This window comes from Raphanus sativus, chromosome 8, assembly GCF_000801105.2.
Source record: "Raphanus sativus cultivar WK10039 chromosome 8, ASM80110v3, whole genome shotgun sequence".
Classification (NCBI taxonomy): Eukaryota; Viridiplantae; Streptophyta; class Magnoliopsida; order Brassicales; family Brassicaceae; genus Raphanus; species Raphanus sativus.
In genome coordinates, this window is record NC_079518.1 from 13,340,126 (window position 1) to 13,356,237 (window position 16,112).

At 33.8% G+C, this 16,112-nt stretch overlaps 3 protein-coding genes, 1 long non-coding RNA gene and 1 pseudogene across 4 annotated transcripts; all 5 read right to left on the reverse strand.

Annotated features, from left to right (window-relative positions):
- Positions 1–1,568: 1,568 nt before the first annotated feature.
- On the reverse strand, positions 1,569–3,295 carry LOC108822873 (probable purine permease 10; annotated as a pseudogene).
- A 250-nt stretch (positions 3,296–3,545) lies between these two features.
- On the reverse strand, positions 3,546–5,076 carry LOC108822874 (probable purine permease 7). Its single transcript, XM_018596066.2, has one exon. It carries the CDS (start codon positions 4,881–4,883, stop codon positions 3,756–3,758), a length of 1,128 nt encoding a protein of 375 aa, XP_018451568.1. The 5' UTR covers positions 4,884–5,076; the 3' UTR covers positions 3,546–3,755.
- A 378-nt stretch (positions 5,077–5,454) lies between these two features.
- LOC108822872 (probable purine permease 8) lies at positions 5,455–7,189 on the reverse strand. Its single transcript, XM_018596065.2, has 2 exons — positions 6,828–7,189; positions 5,455–6,739 (listed from the first exon to the last, which is right to left on the reverse strand). The coding sequence occupies exons 1-2, from the start codon at positions 6,856–6,858 to the stop codon at positions 5,586–5,588; spliced, it is 1,185 nt and encodes a 394-aa protein (XP_018451567.1). The 5' UTR covers positions 6,859–7,189; the 3' UTR covers positions 5,455–5,585.
- A 1,861-nt stretch (positions 7,190–9,050) lies between these two features.
- LOC130498849 (uncharacterized) lies at positions 9,051–9,774 on the reverse strand. Its single transcript, XR_008937837.1, has 3 exons — positions 9,666–9,774; positions 9,402–9,551; positions 9,051–9,291 (listed from the first exon to the last, which is right to left on the reverse strand). It is a non-coding gene; the product is annotated as an uncharacterized LOC130498849 (long non-coding RNA).
- Positions 9,775–11,468: 1,694 nt separating this feature from the next.
- On the reverse strand, positions 11,469–12,926 carry LOC108821045 (WRKY transcription factor 28). Its single transcript, XM_018594090.2, has 3 exons — positions 12,367–12,926; positions 12,117–12,263; positions 11,469–12,027 (listed from the first exon to the last, which is right to left on the reverse strand). Exons 1-3 carry the CDS (start codon positions 12,741–12,743, stop codon positions 11,661–11,663), a joined length of 891 nt encoding a protein of 296 aa, XP_018449592.1. The 5' UTR covers positions 12,744–12,926; the 3' UTR covers positions 11,469–11,660.
- Between the last annotated feature and the right edge of the window lie 3,186 nt (positions 12,927–16,112).

Consider the following 16,112-nt stretch of genomic DNA (forward strand, 5'->3'; position numbering starts at 1 on the left):
AAGCAGTTGTAGAATTGAAGAACACAGAAGATGACTAGAAGATCAATCCCACAAGACCAACGGTGTAGACTTGCCAAGAAATAGCTTTTGAGGCCAAAGTCACAACATACCACACTTACCCCAGCAGTTTGTAGCTCTTCATCTCACTAGGCAAATTTTTCCACTCTCCACTCGCAAAAAGTCCAATGAGAAAACAACTAACTAGAGACGGGTAAATAGTCATGTCCCCCTAGTTTCTTGTTGACTTTTTGACTTTGATTTTTCTGCTTTCACTTAGGATGAAAAAAAAATGTATCTAGCTAAACAAAAGTGGATCAATCAATTCTGTTAGTAAAAGTGTGGATCAAACGGTCTAAAATATTTATTTGAACGATGAAAGTGGATAAATACAGTCTGAAGCACTATAAAAATTTAAAAGAATTTATATAAAATTTTATATTTATTTTTACATCATTAAAATTGTTATTTTAATAAATAATTTGTAAATTCAATAAATACATTTTTTCAAAATATAATAGAAAAAATTCTAAAATATACACATAACTATTTTAAGCTTTTAAATTAAAATAGAGTAGTTATTTTATAAATTTATAAACTGCAATAGACATAAAATTTATTTTCAAAATATAATAGAAAATGATTTTAAATACATATATAATTATTTAAGCTTTAAAAATATATACTTATTTCATTTTTAATTATTTAAAATTGTCTTTGTATAAAATAGTATAATTTTCTTAAGCTTTAAAGTTTAATTAAAACATTAAATAATTTTTAAATATTCAATAAAATTCCAAAAAGAAAATAGCACATTTTGAAAATAAAGTACAATATCAAATAAGAAGAAATATATAACAAATATAATGTAAATACAAATAAAATGTTTTATTTAAATGAAACAAAATTTATAAGTGTAATACATATAAATGGTATTTACATATGTTAGGGGTTTTATCATTAATAAGAAAAACTTAAAAGTTTTTTTGTGCAAAGAAATTTACTTACAAAATTGAACTGCTTGTGTATCTTTATAAAACTTTAAAATTTATCTTGAATAGTAACAAATAAAAGATAATTTTATAAATAAAAAGTGGATGAAACACTTCACTAAACAAGTGCGTATAGAAATAAATGAATAATAGTGGTTCATCCACTTTTTCATAAAAGATAAAACCAAAAAAAAAATTAAACTGATTGTGTATCATTCTACTTTTCGATGAAGTTTATACGAATTTGTTGAATGGAAAAAAATTTCGTGAAACTATACTGATGTTGCATCAGAAGTCAATAATGTTGACTTTAATCATTTTAAAAATATACACAAAAATTGACAAACTTTGTGATAAAAATGTTTGCTTTAATCATGACTTATAACTGACTGACAAACTGACTAGATTCTATAATAAGAATAGCTACAAAGTGCACACCCTCTCTTTTTATGCAGTATAGGCCACATCTTTCGTAGCATTGAACACAAGTTTTAGTTATGTAATTGTTGATGCCAGTTCACTGAGCTAATCTGATTTGGGTAGTCTTTTTTTAAACTAGCAGGAGTGATCCTGAGCATAGCGAAGTGAAACATTCGCTTAGGACTTCCAAAATTTTTACAAAAAGTAACATGGAGAAAGATCCCCAATTTGTAAAAAAAAAAAACATTTTGAAAATTCCATGCTAAATTGTTTAGTGTCTCCACCTATCAGGGATGCCCCTAAAAACTAGATCACAATATTTCATTATTTGTTTAAGCCAAATCTACTAACTGTTACAGTGATGCAAATAGGAAAAACAGATCACCCTCAGACTTCACTTGAATTGCATCACAAATATATTATGTTTATTCTTCATTGTAGGCTGCCTCCAGCTCGCTGAAATCTATATCTTTTGCCCACTTGACCCTTTTGCTTCTGGTGAGTCAGAGGATCCGGTTGTTGGGATTCCAAGACTTTTCTTCAAATTTTTATCATCAAGATAGTGTTGGTAGACATAAGACATGAAACCCCAAATAGCCAAGATCATAGAAATCACCTTCAACCCATTCATCTTGTCATGGAAAATGATGACAGCCAGTACAGGAACCACAGGCAGCCCCAAAACGCCAATAGCATTTGAGAATAGAGAGGATATCTCGAAGATAAGCCACGTGCTACCAATGTTGAATACCTGCCAGGTAATAGCTGTCCACACTAGGTTCATTACGTAAGATACCTTTCCAAGCTTGTAGCTATCCATTTCACTGCTCAATGTTTCCCACTCTCCACTAGCAAAAAGCCCCACCACGCTAACACAACTGGCCACAACACTCACGTAGATAATCAAATCCATGACTTCTGAGAACGTTTGTCTCTTTAGGACTTTACTGAAGGCTAGCTGTTGTAAGGATAAGCTTAGACCGTACCCAGCAGAAGCACCAATGGTGCATATGAAACTTGTGACATTGTGCTTTTGTTACTTTTTTGAAATTTGATTCCTCATTATTGAAGGCAAGGAGGGTGGAAGAAAGAGTTAGGAGCAAAAGAGAGTTCAAAATGATTGGAGTGAGTTTTTGTGAGTTGAGGAAATAAGAGAAGAAAGCGTTGAAGGCTAACTGAGATGCACAGATCAGAGAATAAGTAGAGACGGGTAGGTAAAGCAGTCCTATGGAGTAAAGGTAGCAATCTCCTCCTACAAGAACGCCAAGTGCTAAGTAAACTAAGACACGGTTCCTAGGTGAGGCTGCTTTGCCATCATCTCTATGAGTTGTTGTATGTGTTTTGATTGAGAAGAGATAATATGGAAGCAGAACAGGAAAGCCTACAAGTTGAACTACTGTTGCTAGCCATTTGCTGTTTCCTCCATTGTCATAGTATAGTCCGCCTAGGATTGTAGCAACTGATTGTCCTGAAATAACAAAGAATGTGTAGACAGACACCAGAAGCCACCGTTTGCATTTGTTTGAATTGGATACTACTCCTGTGTGGCTTCTTTCTTCTTCAACTGTTTGGTTTGGTTCTTTTCCCTGCTGAACTGGTAAGTGAGGACAAATATTTCAAAAAAGTTAGTTTATGAAATTAACTTTGTTGTAATCACTTCTAACATTTTTTTCATATATTTAACAATAAGATGCCATAAAGCAGTTCACCAGGTACTTGGTTGATGCTTACTCACCGATGACTTGGAGTTCTTGATCACCCTTCATGGTGGATGTGGTATATTCTTTCTTGGAGATGAACAAGGAGGAACCAAAGTATTAGATGTCTTATTATCAGTTCTCTTGGTTAATAACATTCTACCAAATGATTGCTATATATTCAGTGATTCGGAACCGTCCACTGCTAAGTATTCGTTGTAACATGTCCCCACATTAAGTAGATGCCTGCCGTCTATAAATATCTCTAGTCTTGTCATGAATTTAATTTGTCGAAGATGCCACTATTATTGAGTATTGACCAAGAGGTGAGTTGAGTCAAGATTGATATAAATTATAATAATATGTAGACATTATTCCGAGTGGCTAACTTTCTCTTATGATGAAACATGTGGATTAATTAGGAACACACACTTTCGACTAGTCTTGAAGTTTTTTTCTCATTAAGATAATGCGGAGGTTAAGCTAAAACGATGGTCTATCTTTCTAAGAAAAGACATTAAGATATTTTTGATACACAGGCTCAAGCTGTACAGAGAGACATGCATCCCATTTGCAAGGACCATTACAAAAATTACGTAAACGAACTATATACGGAATATAAACATGAATCTGTGTGAAATTTTTTTTATCAAATTTGTGCATCATCCTCGACGTAGTTTGTGTTGCAAGTCATCAACTTCTTTTCATCAAGGTAGTGCTGATAGACAAATGAAAGGAAGCCACATATAGCTAAGACAATGGAGAAGATCTTCATTGCATCCAATTTATCATTGAAAACTATCACAGCCACGACTGGAACGATAGGCAATCCAACAGCAGTTACGGAATTCGAGAACACAGAAGATGACTCGAAGATCAATCCCACAAGACCAACGGTGTAGACTTGCCAAGAAACAGCTGCTGAGGACAAAGTCACAACATACCACACTTGCCCAAGTTTGTAGTTTCTCATCTCACTAGGCAGAGTTTTCCACTCTCCACTCGCGAAAAGTCCAATGAGAACAGCACAGCTTGCAACTAGAGACTGGTAGATAGTCATGGACATGACTACTGAGGATGTGTGCTTCTTGAAGACCTTTTTAAAGAGCAGTTGTATCAAAGATAGCAGTAGTCCAGTACCAGCAGAAGCACCGATGGTGCATACGAGTCCGATGACATATTGTACTCTAGAGACATGTGTTGTGGCTTGAGACTCGGTGTTGACAACGAGGAGGGCAGAGGAAACGGTAAGGAGAAGCAAAGAGTTGACTATGAAAGGAGTGAACTTCTGGGAGTTAAGGAAGTAGGAGAAAAGGGCAGTGAAGGCCAACTGTGAGGCAGAGATGAGGGAGTAAGTGGAAACAGGCAAGTAGAGTAAACCAATTGCATACAGATAAACATTAGCAGATATTAGAAGTCCGGTGCACATGTAAGCTGATGCAAGGGTTATGAAGGAAGGGGGCTGGTTGAAGTTTGTATCTGTTGACTTGGGTTGCCTGGTTTGTGAGAAGAAGCTGAAGAGAATCAAAACCGGGAAGCCAATGAGTGAGAGAAGTGTTACCACATATGTGCTTTCCCCACCATTTTCATAGTACAGTCTACCAAGAATTGTAGCAAGTGGTTGGCAGAAGAGAACAAAGAACACATAGATGGAGAGTCGGAACCATCTTTTATAGTTCTTAGTTTGAGGTACCGATGATGATGATGATGATTCAGTTGCCTCGTGATGTATCAGGCTTGCTTCTAAGATCTGGTCGCTTGAAACATGGACACTCATGATTACAAGATTTTATGAAGAAAAGAAAAGCTTTAAACAGAGTCTACACTACCAGTTGCTTCTTCCTTACCATTGCCATAGAGTTTCTCTCCATGAGAAATTAAGGAGAGAACAAATTATTGTTTTTAATCATCTTTGTGTTTCACTGTGGCAAATGGAATGGCCAAGCAGTGTCTTGTAGAGGAGGAAGCCATTATGGCTCCCAACTAACTCTGTTTCTGAATTTAATATTGGTTGTGTTTCAAAAAAAAAAAATCATCTTTATTGGTTGTTATTTGTTTGAGACCTCTCTTCATGATACACAACTTGATATAGATAGCCAAATACCCCCACACTGTTGGATTATTACACATGACAAACTTATAGAATTTTATTGAACTGATGATGCAGGTGAAGGACAGCAGAGAAGCATTATAATCTAGTGAGCTCTTGTTGACAGGTGACAATTGGAGAATTCATGAAATGGCAGAAAATTTATTTAATTTTGGCAGTAATCAAGAATGTTTAGTTTAATCATTTTTTGAAAATATACACCAAAATTTGACAAACTTTGTGATTAAAAAATGTTTGCTATACTCATTTTACTCAGTTACTTATAACTCAAAACTGAATTGTTGTCCAAATAGAGTTACAAGTTCTTGTATATACATTATGATAAAAATGTACGTAAAGACATATAATCTATACAGGATACATGCATGATTATACGATTTGTATGTTTGTGTGGCCTTCATCAACAGGTAGAGGAGGACCTCCTACAGGATCTGTATGGCTAATCTTCACCTTCTTTTCATCTAGGTAGTGCTGATAGACGAATGAAATGAAACCCCATATAGCCAAAATGATGGAGAAGATCTTTGACGTATTCATTTTATCACCAAAAACTATCACTGCCACAACAGGAACAATAGGCAACCCCACAGCAGTTATAGAATTAGAGAACACAGAAGACGACTCAAAGATCAATCCCACAACACCAATGGTGTAGACTTGCCATGAAATAGCTATGGAGGCCAAAGTCAAAACATATGGCGCTTTCCCAAGTTTGTAGTTTTGCATCTCACTTGTCAAAGTTTCCCACTCCCCGCTTGCAAAAAGTCCTATGAGAACCACACAGCTTGCAACTAGAGATTGGTAAGCAACCAAGTCCATGACCGTTGAGACTGTATGATTCCTTATAACTTTCCTGAGGATCAGTTGTACCAGAGATAGAAGCAGTCCGATCCCAGCAGATGCACCAATGGTGCATATGATCCCTATCACATACTTTCCTCTAGAAACATTTGTTGCGCTTTGTGACTCATCAGTGTTGACAACAAGGAGAGCAGAGGAGATAGTGAGAAGAAACAAAGAATTGACTATGAAAGGTGTGAACTTCTGAGAGTTTAGAAAGTATGAGAAGAAGGCAGTGAAGGCTAGCTGTGAGGCTAAGATGAGGGAGAAAGTAGAAACTGGTAAGTAGAGCAACCCCACTGAGGACATATAAGAATTAGCAGATACTAATAGTCCAGTGACAATGTAAACTGATCCAAGGGTGATGAAGGAAGGGAACTTTCTGAAACTTGTATCTCTTGATTTTGGTGTTTTGATTTTGGAAAAAGAGCGGAAGAGAAACAGAACAGGGAAGCCTATTAGTTGGACGAGTGTTCCCATCCATGTGCTCTTACCACCATTTTCAAAGTACAATCTTCCAAGAATTGTGGAAAGTGCTTGGCAGGAGAGGACAAAGAATACATAAATGGAGATACGAAGCCACCTTCTATAATTATTTGGTTGAGGTATGGGAGATGATTCGATCTCCATGGTGGTATTCATTTCCTCCTGGTCCGTTAGGTGTGCTTCTACGTTCTGCTGATCTGAAAAAAAAAAGACAAGAACAATCATGGTTCGCATTTTTCAGATGATTTTCAAAGGAATCTACACTAGCAGAGGCTTCTCACTTACCATTGACAGAGAGTTCTTGAGTTCTTTCCATGGAGGATCAAGAGCACTTCCACATAAAGAATTTTAGTAACGTTGTTATATAGATATAGTTTATAGGAAAGTACATTGGATATTTATTAAAAGGTGTGCTCTTGTTTACCGTTGACTTGGAATTCTTGAAACCATTTATTTGGCGGCTCTAAGCAAATTTCATATACAGAAACGTTGTTAAAATAGACCGAGTTTGGTGAAACGCTTTATTTTTAGGGAAAATTGCCAAAACGGAACAAAAATTCAGCATGGTTGTCCCTATAGTATAAAACCATCATTTAGTTGTCCTTTTAGTATAATTTCTTTCATAATCCCAAAACTAACATTTGATTAATCTAATTAAACACATTAAACTAATATAATTTAAAATAATAATAATTAAAAGCGTTTAAAAAGAGAATTTTTTTTAAAAAAATTATTTTTTAATAAAAATAATTTTTTTAAAACTTAATAAAATAAGAATAAAAATAATTTACAATTTTTTAATAAAAACAGTTTACAAAGTTTTATTTTTTATAAGAAGTTTAAAATGTTTGTAAACTTTTTAATTTTATCAAAAATTTTAATAAAATAAAAAAATTAAAATGTATTTTTCTAAAGTTTGTTTAAACTTTTATTAAAAACTTTTTGTAAAGTTTTATTTTTATTTTTATAAAGTTTACAAATTTTATAAATTTTGTTTAAAGTTTTTATTAAACACAATAAACTAAAAGAATTTTTAGAAAATTTAATTAAAAACGTTTTAAAAGGGAAAATAAAATAAAACTTTTAATTTTTTTTAATAAAAATAAACTTTGTAGAAATAAAAATAATTTACAATTTTTTAATAAAACGTTAAATAAACTTATTAAAAAACATTTTACAAAGTTTTATTTTATAAAAAGTTTAAAATGTTTTTAATAAAACTTTAATTAAATAAAAATTTAAACTTTATAAAAATAAAAATAAAACTTTACTAATTTTTTTTAATAAAAGCTTTAAACTAACTTTATAAAAAACAATTTACAAAGTTTTATTTTTATAAAAAATTTAAAATGTTTGTAACCTTTTGAATTTTATCGAACTTTTTAATAAAAATAAAACTTTTAAAAATGTTTTTAATAAAACTTTAATAAAAATAAAATTTGTAAACTTTATAAAATAAAAATAAAACTTTACAAAAAATTGCACCTAATTTCAAAACACCACATGTTGATGCCAGTTTAAAATGGATGATACATAGATTAAATAAAAGTTTAAACAAACTTTAGAAAAATTGCACCTAATTTCAAAACACCACATGTGAAAAAAAAAAAAAAAAAAAACTATGGAAAACCCATAGATTAATGAAGAAGACAAGGTATAATCATTTTTTAAAAGTTTTTGACAAGTAAAATCGAAAATAACACGTTTTAGGAAGTTAAAATATTTTTAGGAGATTTTTAGAATATTTCCTTAACTGATTTTTTCATTAATTTTCGCAAAAAACAGATATCTTATCCGTAGAAGGCACCTTCTAAAAGTTTAGAACATTGACAAAAATCTAGAAACACACTTTCTACTTTTAGTAGACGGAAGAGTACATTTTAGAAAACACATTCCGCGAAATTTAGAATACTTAATAAAAGTAGAAGATGCTTCCGGACGAAAAGTAGATAGCTTTAAGATTAGTAGAATGCACATTCCACTTTCTTAGAAAATTAGTAAATAGTAGAATGTACTTTCTAAAAATAGTAGATGAACGTAATTATTTTAGAAATCGCTTTCTACTATACCATTTTCCGTAGAAGGCACATTCTACCTTTAGTAGAACGTATTTTCAAATTTTTATTTATCAATTTTTTGAAAAAAATAAAAATACCAGCATGTGTATATAGGTGTTTTATTAATTCTTTATATTTTTATTTTTTTTTTTGATTCACAAAAGTATTTATTTCATTAGTTTTCAGAAATACAAAGGGTAAAAAGAAGAAAAATTGGACAAAAAATGATTTATAACAAAGGGACAACACCCTTGTTTTTTTGTTCTCTATTGGCAATTTTCCCTTATTTTTATTATCTCAGAGTCTAATCTTATTGGCTACTCTGTCTCTGTCCACTTGATTTAGTTTTTTTTTTTTCGAGAAAGTTGATTTAGTTTTTCACGTCTTTTATTTGTTGAAGTCTTGAAGTTTGGCTTATTATTATTTGAAATGGATTATAGAAGTCAACAAAGAAACAACCACAAATTTGACCCAAAGAAAAAGATACAACAAGATAAGAGAAGCATAGAGTACACTTGACATCTTAACAAATTTTGTTGCAAGAAAATAGTTATTATTTTTTCCTTTTATTTTGCTCTAAGTATCAACAAAAAGAAGAGACAGCTTCACTTCCTCTGTTTTTTTTTTTTTGACAAAGAAAAAAAAAAGCTGCACCACCTCTGGTAAGAGTTAAGCCGTTGAACCATCCTGATCTGTAATTTGACAGATCAGTCGATGCCTTGAGATAACCCTCATTCAGTTTACATGGATAGCAACAAAACATTAACGACCCTGACAGACTCAGAAACAGAGTTAAAATTACCTTAACTCGAAGTCTCGAATAGTGAGATTTGATACCTTGGTGCAATGATCAGATAAACTGAGAGGACCAACAGATAATTCTCCTCTTGGAATCATAAGATCTACAGAGTTTGAAGATGATTTACATGCCTTGTCGGCTTGTCCCATGCTGCTACAAAAGGCATTCAAACTGTATAAAGCTGATTGATAAAAAAAAACTGTATAAAGCTGATTCTCTAAGCATAACAATACTGAAGATTTCAAAAATATATATTTAAAAACGAACATTGGAATGATCTCTGTGGGAATTAGCTCGAGCATCAAAGAACAGAGCTTTTATCTCCGATCGGACTCTGTTTCTCAGGGACAAGTTTTCTTGCGGAAGTAAATGTTGGGCCCATTGATACCAAGTGGGGACCAGCTAAAAGAAATGGGTTCAGTTTGGGGTGACGGCCCATCTAAGAGATATTTGAAACATGTTCGACTATTGTACATTAATAATACTCCTACGAACTGGAAACAAGATTTAAACTAATAATAACAAACTTTTGGTATAAGAAGAAGAATTTCTTCTCTTCTTCTTATACCAAAAGTTTGTTATTATTAGTTGTATTAAGAACTCTTTATTAGTTTTGAAGGGAGCTTTCGAGATTTGTATGTATATAGTTTCTTCACGAGATTTGTTTGTATCAAAAAAATATAAATATATATAATACAAAACTGTTTATAAATGTTCTTTAACAACAAAAAAACTGTTTATAAATGTTTCAGCTAATGTAGATGTGTCAAATGAATTTTCCGTATGATCTGTTTTATATAGGCCACATCATTCACAGTCAAAACATATACAGAATTTGTCAAAGATTTGGAACATATAAAGCATTTCTTATTTATGTTTGCTTATGTTAAAATCGCTAATACTTTCGGGAACATATACTTCTACAAGAATGTATCAAACTTTTATAAGAAAATTACAATTCAATTTGTTTTACAAATTGAAAAAAAAAAGAACTCTAATTCAAATTCATAGTGTGGTATATATCTCAAATCTAGAAACGTTTTCCAGAATACTATTGCATTTGAATGGTTTTTTATGTACATCAATCCAAAAAATGAATAACTGATCATCATGAACAGACTAGGGACTGGACATATCAGTTGAATTTCGTAATCGAAAACAAATTTACGAATAGGAAAGTGAAGTTACATCGGAAGACGCATGCATGTGGGTATGTGAAGATTCAAAATCTACATGATTTTGTGATGCTCTCCTGAATCATATAGTTAAGATATAAATGTATTTTCATGCATTCAGTGACTTTCGCATACGAACTAAAGAAATGCTCTCAAGTATCGCCGTCTACGTTGAAGGGACATCTGAGTTTTTTTACCAAGCTAACATTTAGTTTGGCCATACTACTACGACCTTGAAGTAACTTTTCATTTCCCGCTTCGGAAAATAAAATAGACCACCAAAGTTTAAGCAAAAATTTAGCAAGAAAAAAAAGTTGAAGGAAAAACATACTATAAAATAGAATTTATGAATATCATTTTACCTTCCGGTTAACTCAGCATCTCTTACTAAGAGCCCAGTATTCTTATCATTCTTTTATATTAGTACTTAATGTTTTTTCTTATAATTACTTCCCTCGTTTCTGATATATAACTAGGGGTAAACTACTGGTCCACCGTTTATGTTTCAATGTGCGTGGATAAGAAACAAAGCAGAAGCAGTCAAATCTTTCTTTGGGTCCATTCTCTCTTAGGAGTAATACACAAGGAAGAACTCAACTTGTTTTTTTCTTCATTTGTTCACACACATATATATTCGTCGTCCACAACTCGAAACGTTTTTATCTAAGATCCTTATATTGAAATTGTAATCTCTTACTTCTCTTGTGATCTTGCTAATTTGAAGACATCAATCCTAGCTAGAACCATATATTTATTCTCTTCTACATATGATAGAACACATTACACAACACAATAATAACATGTCACCAAAACACGCAAAATAGGAAATGCAATTTTACAAAGAGAACTGAAAGAGAAAAATATATATAATGTTAACCCATTAAACATCATAAAATATAATCCAGGCCTAATTTATATATCAATCTCTCATGAAAAAAAAGTATGTACATGCAAATAAGAGAGACAAAAATAGGTCTTAAGTTACATATATATATATATATATATTGGTATTTCTCTCTTCCAATATATGTATATATAGAAAATAGAAGTAGAGAGGTGTATATATGTAGTTTATAGTTTTAATCGATCAACGCTCTTGCTTGAAGAAAATGGAAGGAAATATCTCTTTCAAGAGCTCATATTCTCCTTGGCGATACTCTTGATAAGAATTAGGGTTGGCATTACCATAACCACTCTGCCCGTATCCATAAGCCGACGCTGCGGAACCGCTGCTAGTATAAGCAGCCGTCGGAAACATTTCATGTGTAAGACTTCTCGGATTCATGAAGTTAGCTGAGTACATAGCAGCCGCGGTGGAACTTCCCCGGTGATTAGTCGGAATCGGATGGTTGTGTTGACCCTCGTAAGTTGTAATCACCACCGTTGGATCTTGAAACGATCTCTCCACTCGTTTCTTCACGTTGCACCTTTGCGTTGTGCATCTATAGTAACTCCTATGTTCATTTTGTAATTATTAGTTCCTAGTATATTTTTGCCGATAAATATAAAATGCAGATGAAAAATAAATATGAAAATAAATAACCTTGGGTAATGGCTGTTTTTGACGGCTTTTTGGCCGTATTTTCTCCATCTATAACCATCTTCAAGATGATCAACCTCGCTTTTAGTCATGAACGAGACTCGTGGCTCTCTTTGTTTCTTCTTCTCCTCCATCTTTTTAGTTTTCCCTCTGAAACATACGTTATAATCTACTTCAGGTCTTCAACATACAATATTATAAACGAGGGGATCATATGGTATTTGATAATATTTATTTTATAAAATGACTTTACAGTTTTTTGGAACTTTGATTTTCTTCACATCCATCTTCAGATAACTCTCGTTTCTTTTGGCTCTTACCAGAATCTTTGCCGGGATGACCAGCCTCGCTAGAGGAAGAAGATGCAGAAACTCTAGCTGGAGTCTCACCGGTAGCGTCATTAGATGCATCGCGTTTTGATTCTTGATCGATGGAAGAGTTGAAAACCTCTGATGAAGAGGGAGAAAGACCAAAAGTTTTCTGAAGTAGAGAGTCGTACGAGTAGGAAGATGGATCCAAACGGCTGTTTCCATAACTAGATGGAGTTGAAGAAGGAAGATTCATCATTTCGTGCAAAGAGAAAGATGAAGGGTATTGGTAGTTGCAGAGATATTTGGTTTCGTTAGACATGGTGAAGAACAATGAAGAGAGAAATAGAAGATAAAGAAGAAGAGAGAAGAAAAGCCTTTTAGGTTTGGGGATTAGCTTTTTTCTTCCGATTGGGTAGATTGGTGTTTGGACATTAACTAGGACTTCGTCTCTCTTTCTTATAATATTTATGCATTCTGAACAAAAAGGATGATAGAGAAAGAGAGTGATAAAAAAAAAGTGAGTGACGACCGCGTTTGGCTAGTTTTATTTGGAAATGAGTTTTTTTTTTCCCAAATTGAGTATACTGAATAAACGGGCCAAACCCAACAACAGGCCAAAGCCCAATTACACTAACACTACAAGAAAACAGGTCTTTAACGATTACGGGATTAATTGTAGTTTGGTCGTAAAATGGGTATTATGACCAATGAACAAATAATAACAATTGGTCGTAATATGCTGGTCGTAATCACTAATTGGTTGGGCATTGGTCGTAAAGTTACGATTAAATATATTAGTTGTAAGGGAGTCGTACCTTTACGATTAAATAAATTGGTCATAAATTAGATGTAATAAATGTAGTCGTACACGGGTCGTAAAGATTTAGTCGTAAAGGAGATGTAATAAATGTAGTCGTAAGTGGGTCATAAAAGGTTAGTCGTAAAGTAGATGTTAAATATTAGTTGTAAAGTAGTCGTAAACTCTTTTTTTTAATAGAGGTAAAGTAGTCGTAATATAACGACTAACTTACATCGAATATGTAATTTTAATAATTCGATTTTAAATATTAAAATTAATTTTAATAATTCAATTTTACAAAAAAAAAGATTTTTCAAAAAAATAAAATATTTTATGAATTTGATTTAAATTCATAAAAACATAACAATATATAACATTCATAAATTCAAAGTTTTCAAAATACAAATAATTAAAACCGAAAACTAAGCATTAAGGTCATAAAAGAGCTCAAAACTCCTCTCCTCGGCACGCCGAGTCAAATCGTCCTGCTCTTCTGGAGTCGGGTTGGGGACGAAGGTCGGACGCAGGTTCTTCCACGATGCTGTAACCGACGGGTCGACGTTTGGAGTTGTCTCTAGAAGCATATCGAACATGTTTGCCATCGACTTAAACATCCCGTTGTGGTCGGCTAACTTCTGGTTCGCAGTTTCCAACTCCCTCCGGACCGAGGACTCTTCTTCCCTTTGAGCAGCGTGTTCAGCTCTCGCCATGGGAACATCATTCACACTCCCGATCCCAATTATACGTCCCCTTCTCTTCGGAGCAACCTATATATAATTTATAGATAGATATTATTAGTACATATGTAAAATAAATATATGCATGTATATAAATTAAAAAGGTCGAATATTTTACCTGCTCAAAAATTCGGTCTTGTTCGATGGCAGAAAGCTGGACCGGTGGACCATCCGGGTTTTGTTGCGTCCGCTGAGTCTGGACCTCCTGAATCCGAGCTTCTACATCGTTGTAGATTTTCTCTGCTCGTGGATGTACGAATTGACCATCGACATGGGAGTGGGTCTCCTTGTAGAGTCGGCTGAGAGTCGGCGGCGCTCCTTCTTTGGCATTCTATATTTAAAAACAACAATATTCAAATGAATTAAACTATATCATTAATTTCAAATTACTTAATTATATATATATATATATATATAATTACATATATATATATATATATGTAATGAAATTAAGAAAAAATCTAAAACTTACAATTTGCAATACCCTTTTGGCATGTGGAGTCTGTCCGGAAATATGAGGTATTGGCAGGTTACCTTCAGCATCACGGGTTAGCTGGGCGGCCGAGCATTTAAGAGACCTTTGGACTGACTTAGGCAAAAACCAATAAGCCTTCAAGCCAGTCCAAACGTCATTGCTGAGGTACGTTTGTTTTGCTTCATCCCCGAAAAAATTCTACTTTTCCTTCCAGTCGCCAACAATGTTTTTGAGACGGAGCATTGCCTTGTTGTTGAACGTTTTCTTCACCGTCTCATTGATCCCAGTGGACCAATGCCATTTTTGCTACAAAAAATAATGAAAAATATTAATTAGCCAAATTATTTAAATTTTTAAACATAAATAAATAAATTTAATTTAAAACTAACCGCGACGCACTTGAACCAAGTAATGCGAACGTGGTTCGGTGTAAGAGACCAATTAGGATGGGCATGCCGAAAGTTTCCTCTGATGATGTCCCCAACGCTCTGGCCCACATCATTGTCCGCTATAAACCTACAAAATTTTAAAGAATTTATATATATAATTAAATATTAAATGTAAATTTTAAAATAATTTAATTAATTTAAAATTAATTACCAAGTCGTGCCGGGTCGTAGATATGGATCGAGGACGGGTAAACCTTCTCGTCCTGGCATCCTGAGAATGTCTTCCACAGAATATTTTGCATAAGGTGCATTCGGTGGCACCATCAAATCTGGATGAAGACCAGGAACTGCAGGAGCCTCCTCTGAAGGCTGGTATGAAACCTGCTGTGGAGCCGGCTGTGCCGGCTGTGGAGGTTGTTGTGGATGTTGTGGATGAGGCTGTGGAAACTGATGATCATTAGGCTGCTGAGGCTGCTGATCATGAGGCTACTGATGATCACGGCCCTCCTCAAAAGTAAAGTATGTAGTCGGGTCGACGTAAGGCTGCGGATAGTATGCATGTGGATCGTCTGGCGCCTGCGGAGGCACATACGGGACGCTAGGAATTTGGCTCTCGGGGACAGTTTCGGGGGTGCGGGAGGTAGAAGCTGATGGATCCGTCTGGCCGAGAAAGGTACTCCCGTAAGAAGTTCCCCTGCCACGGTTTCTAAGTCTCTTTCTACCGCCAGTCATATCAGATCGTCAATCTGGAAAAAAAAAAAAATTAAAAACAATTCAAATAAATAACTAAAAAAATTATAAACACATTTTAATATCATCCTAACTAATTCCAAACTTAATCTAATAACCTAACTAAATTCCAAACCTAATCTAATCACCTAACTAATTAACCACCTATAGCTAAAACAAAAAAAATTACCTAGAGAGGGAGAAGCTCTGAGGTTGTAAGAGAGAGGGGAGTGAGAATGGAATCACAAGAGAAAATAGAATCAACATAACGAATAGATAACCAAATTCTATTTCCACTTATGATCCCAACTCTCTTCACTTCCTTTTTTTTAAGATTTGTAAATTTTGTTTATGATAGGAGATGGTAAGAAGGGAGTATATATAAGGGCACATATGACAACTTAGTCGTACATTGGTCGTAATTGTACGACCAATGAGGGGCTAATGGTCAGCTTAGTCGTACATGAGTCGTAATTGTACAACTGCTTTAGGACTATTTGACAAGTTAGTCGTACATGAGTCGTACCTACGACTAATTAGCTTCGTTATACACTAAACC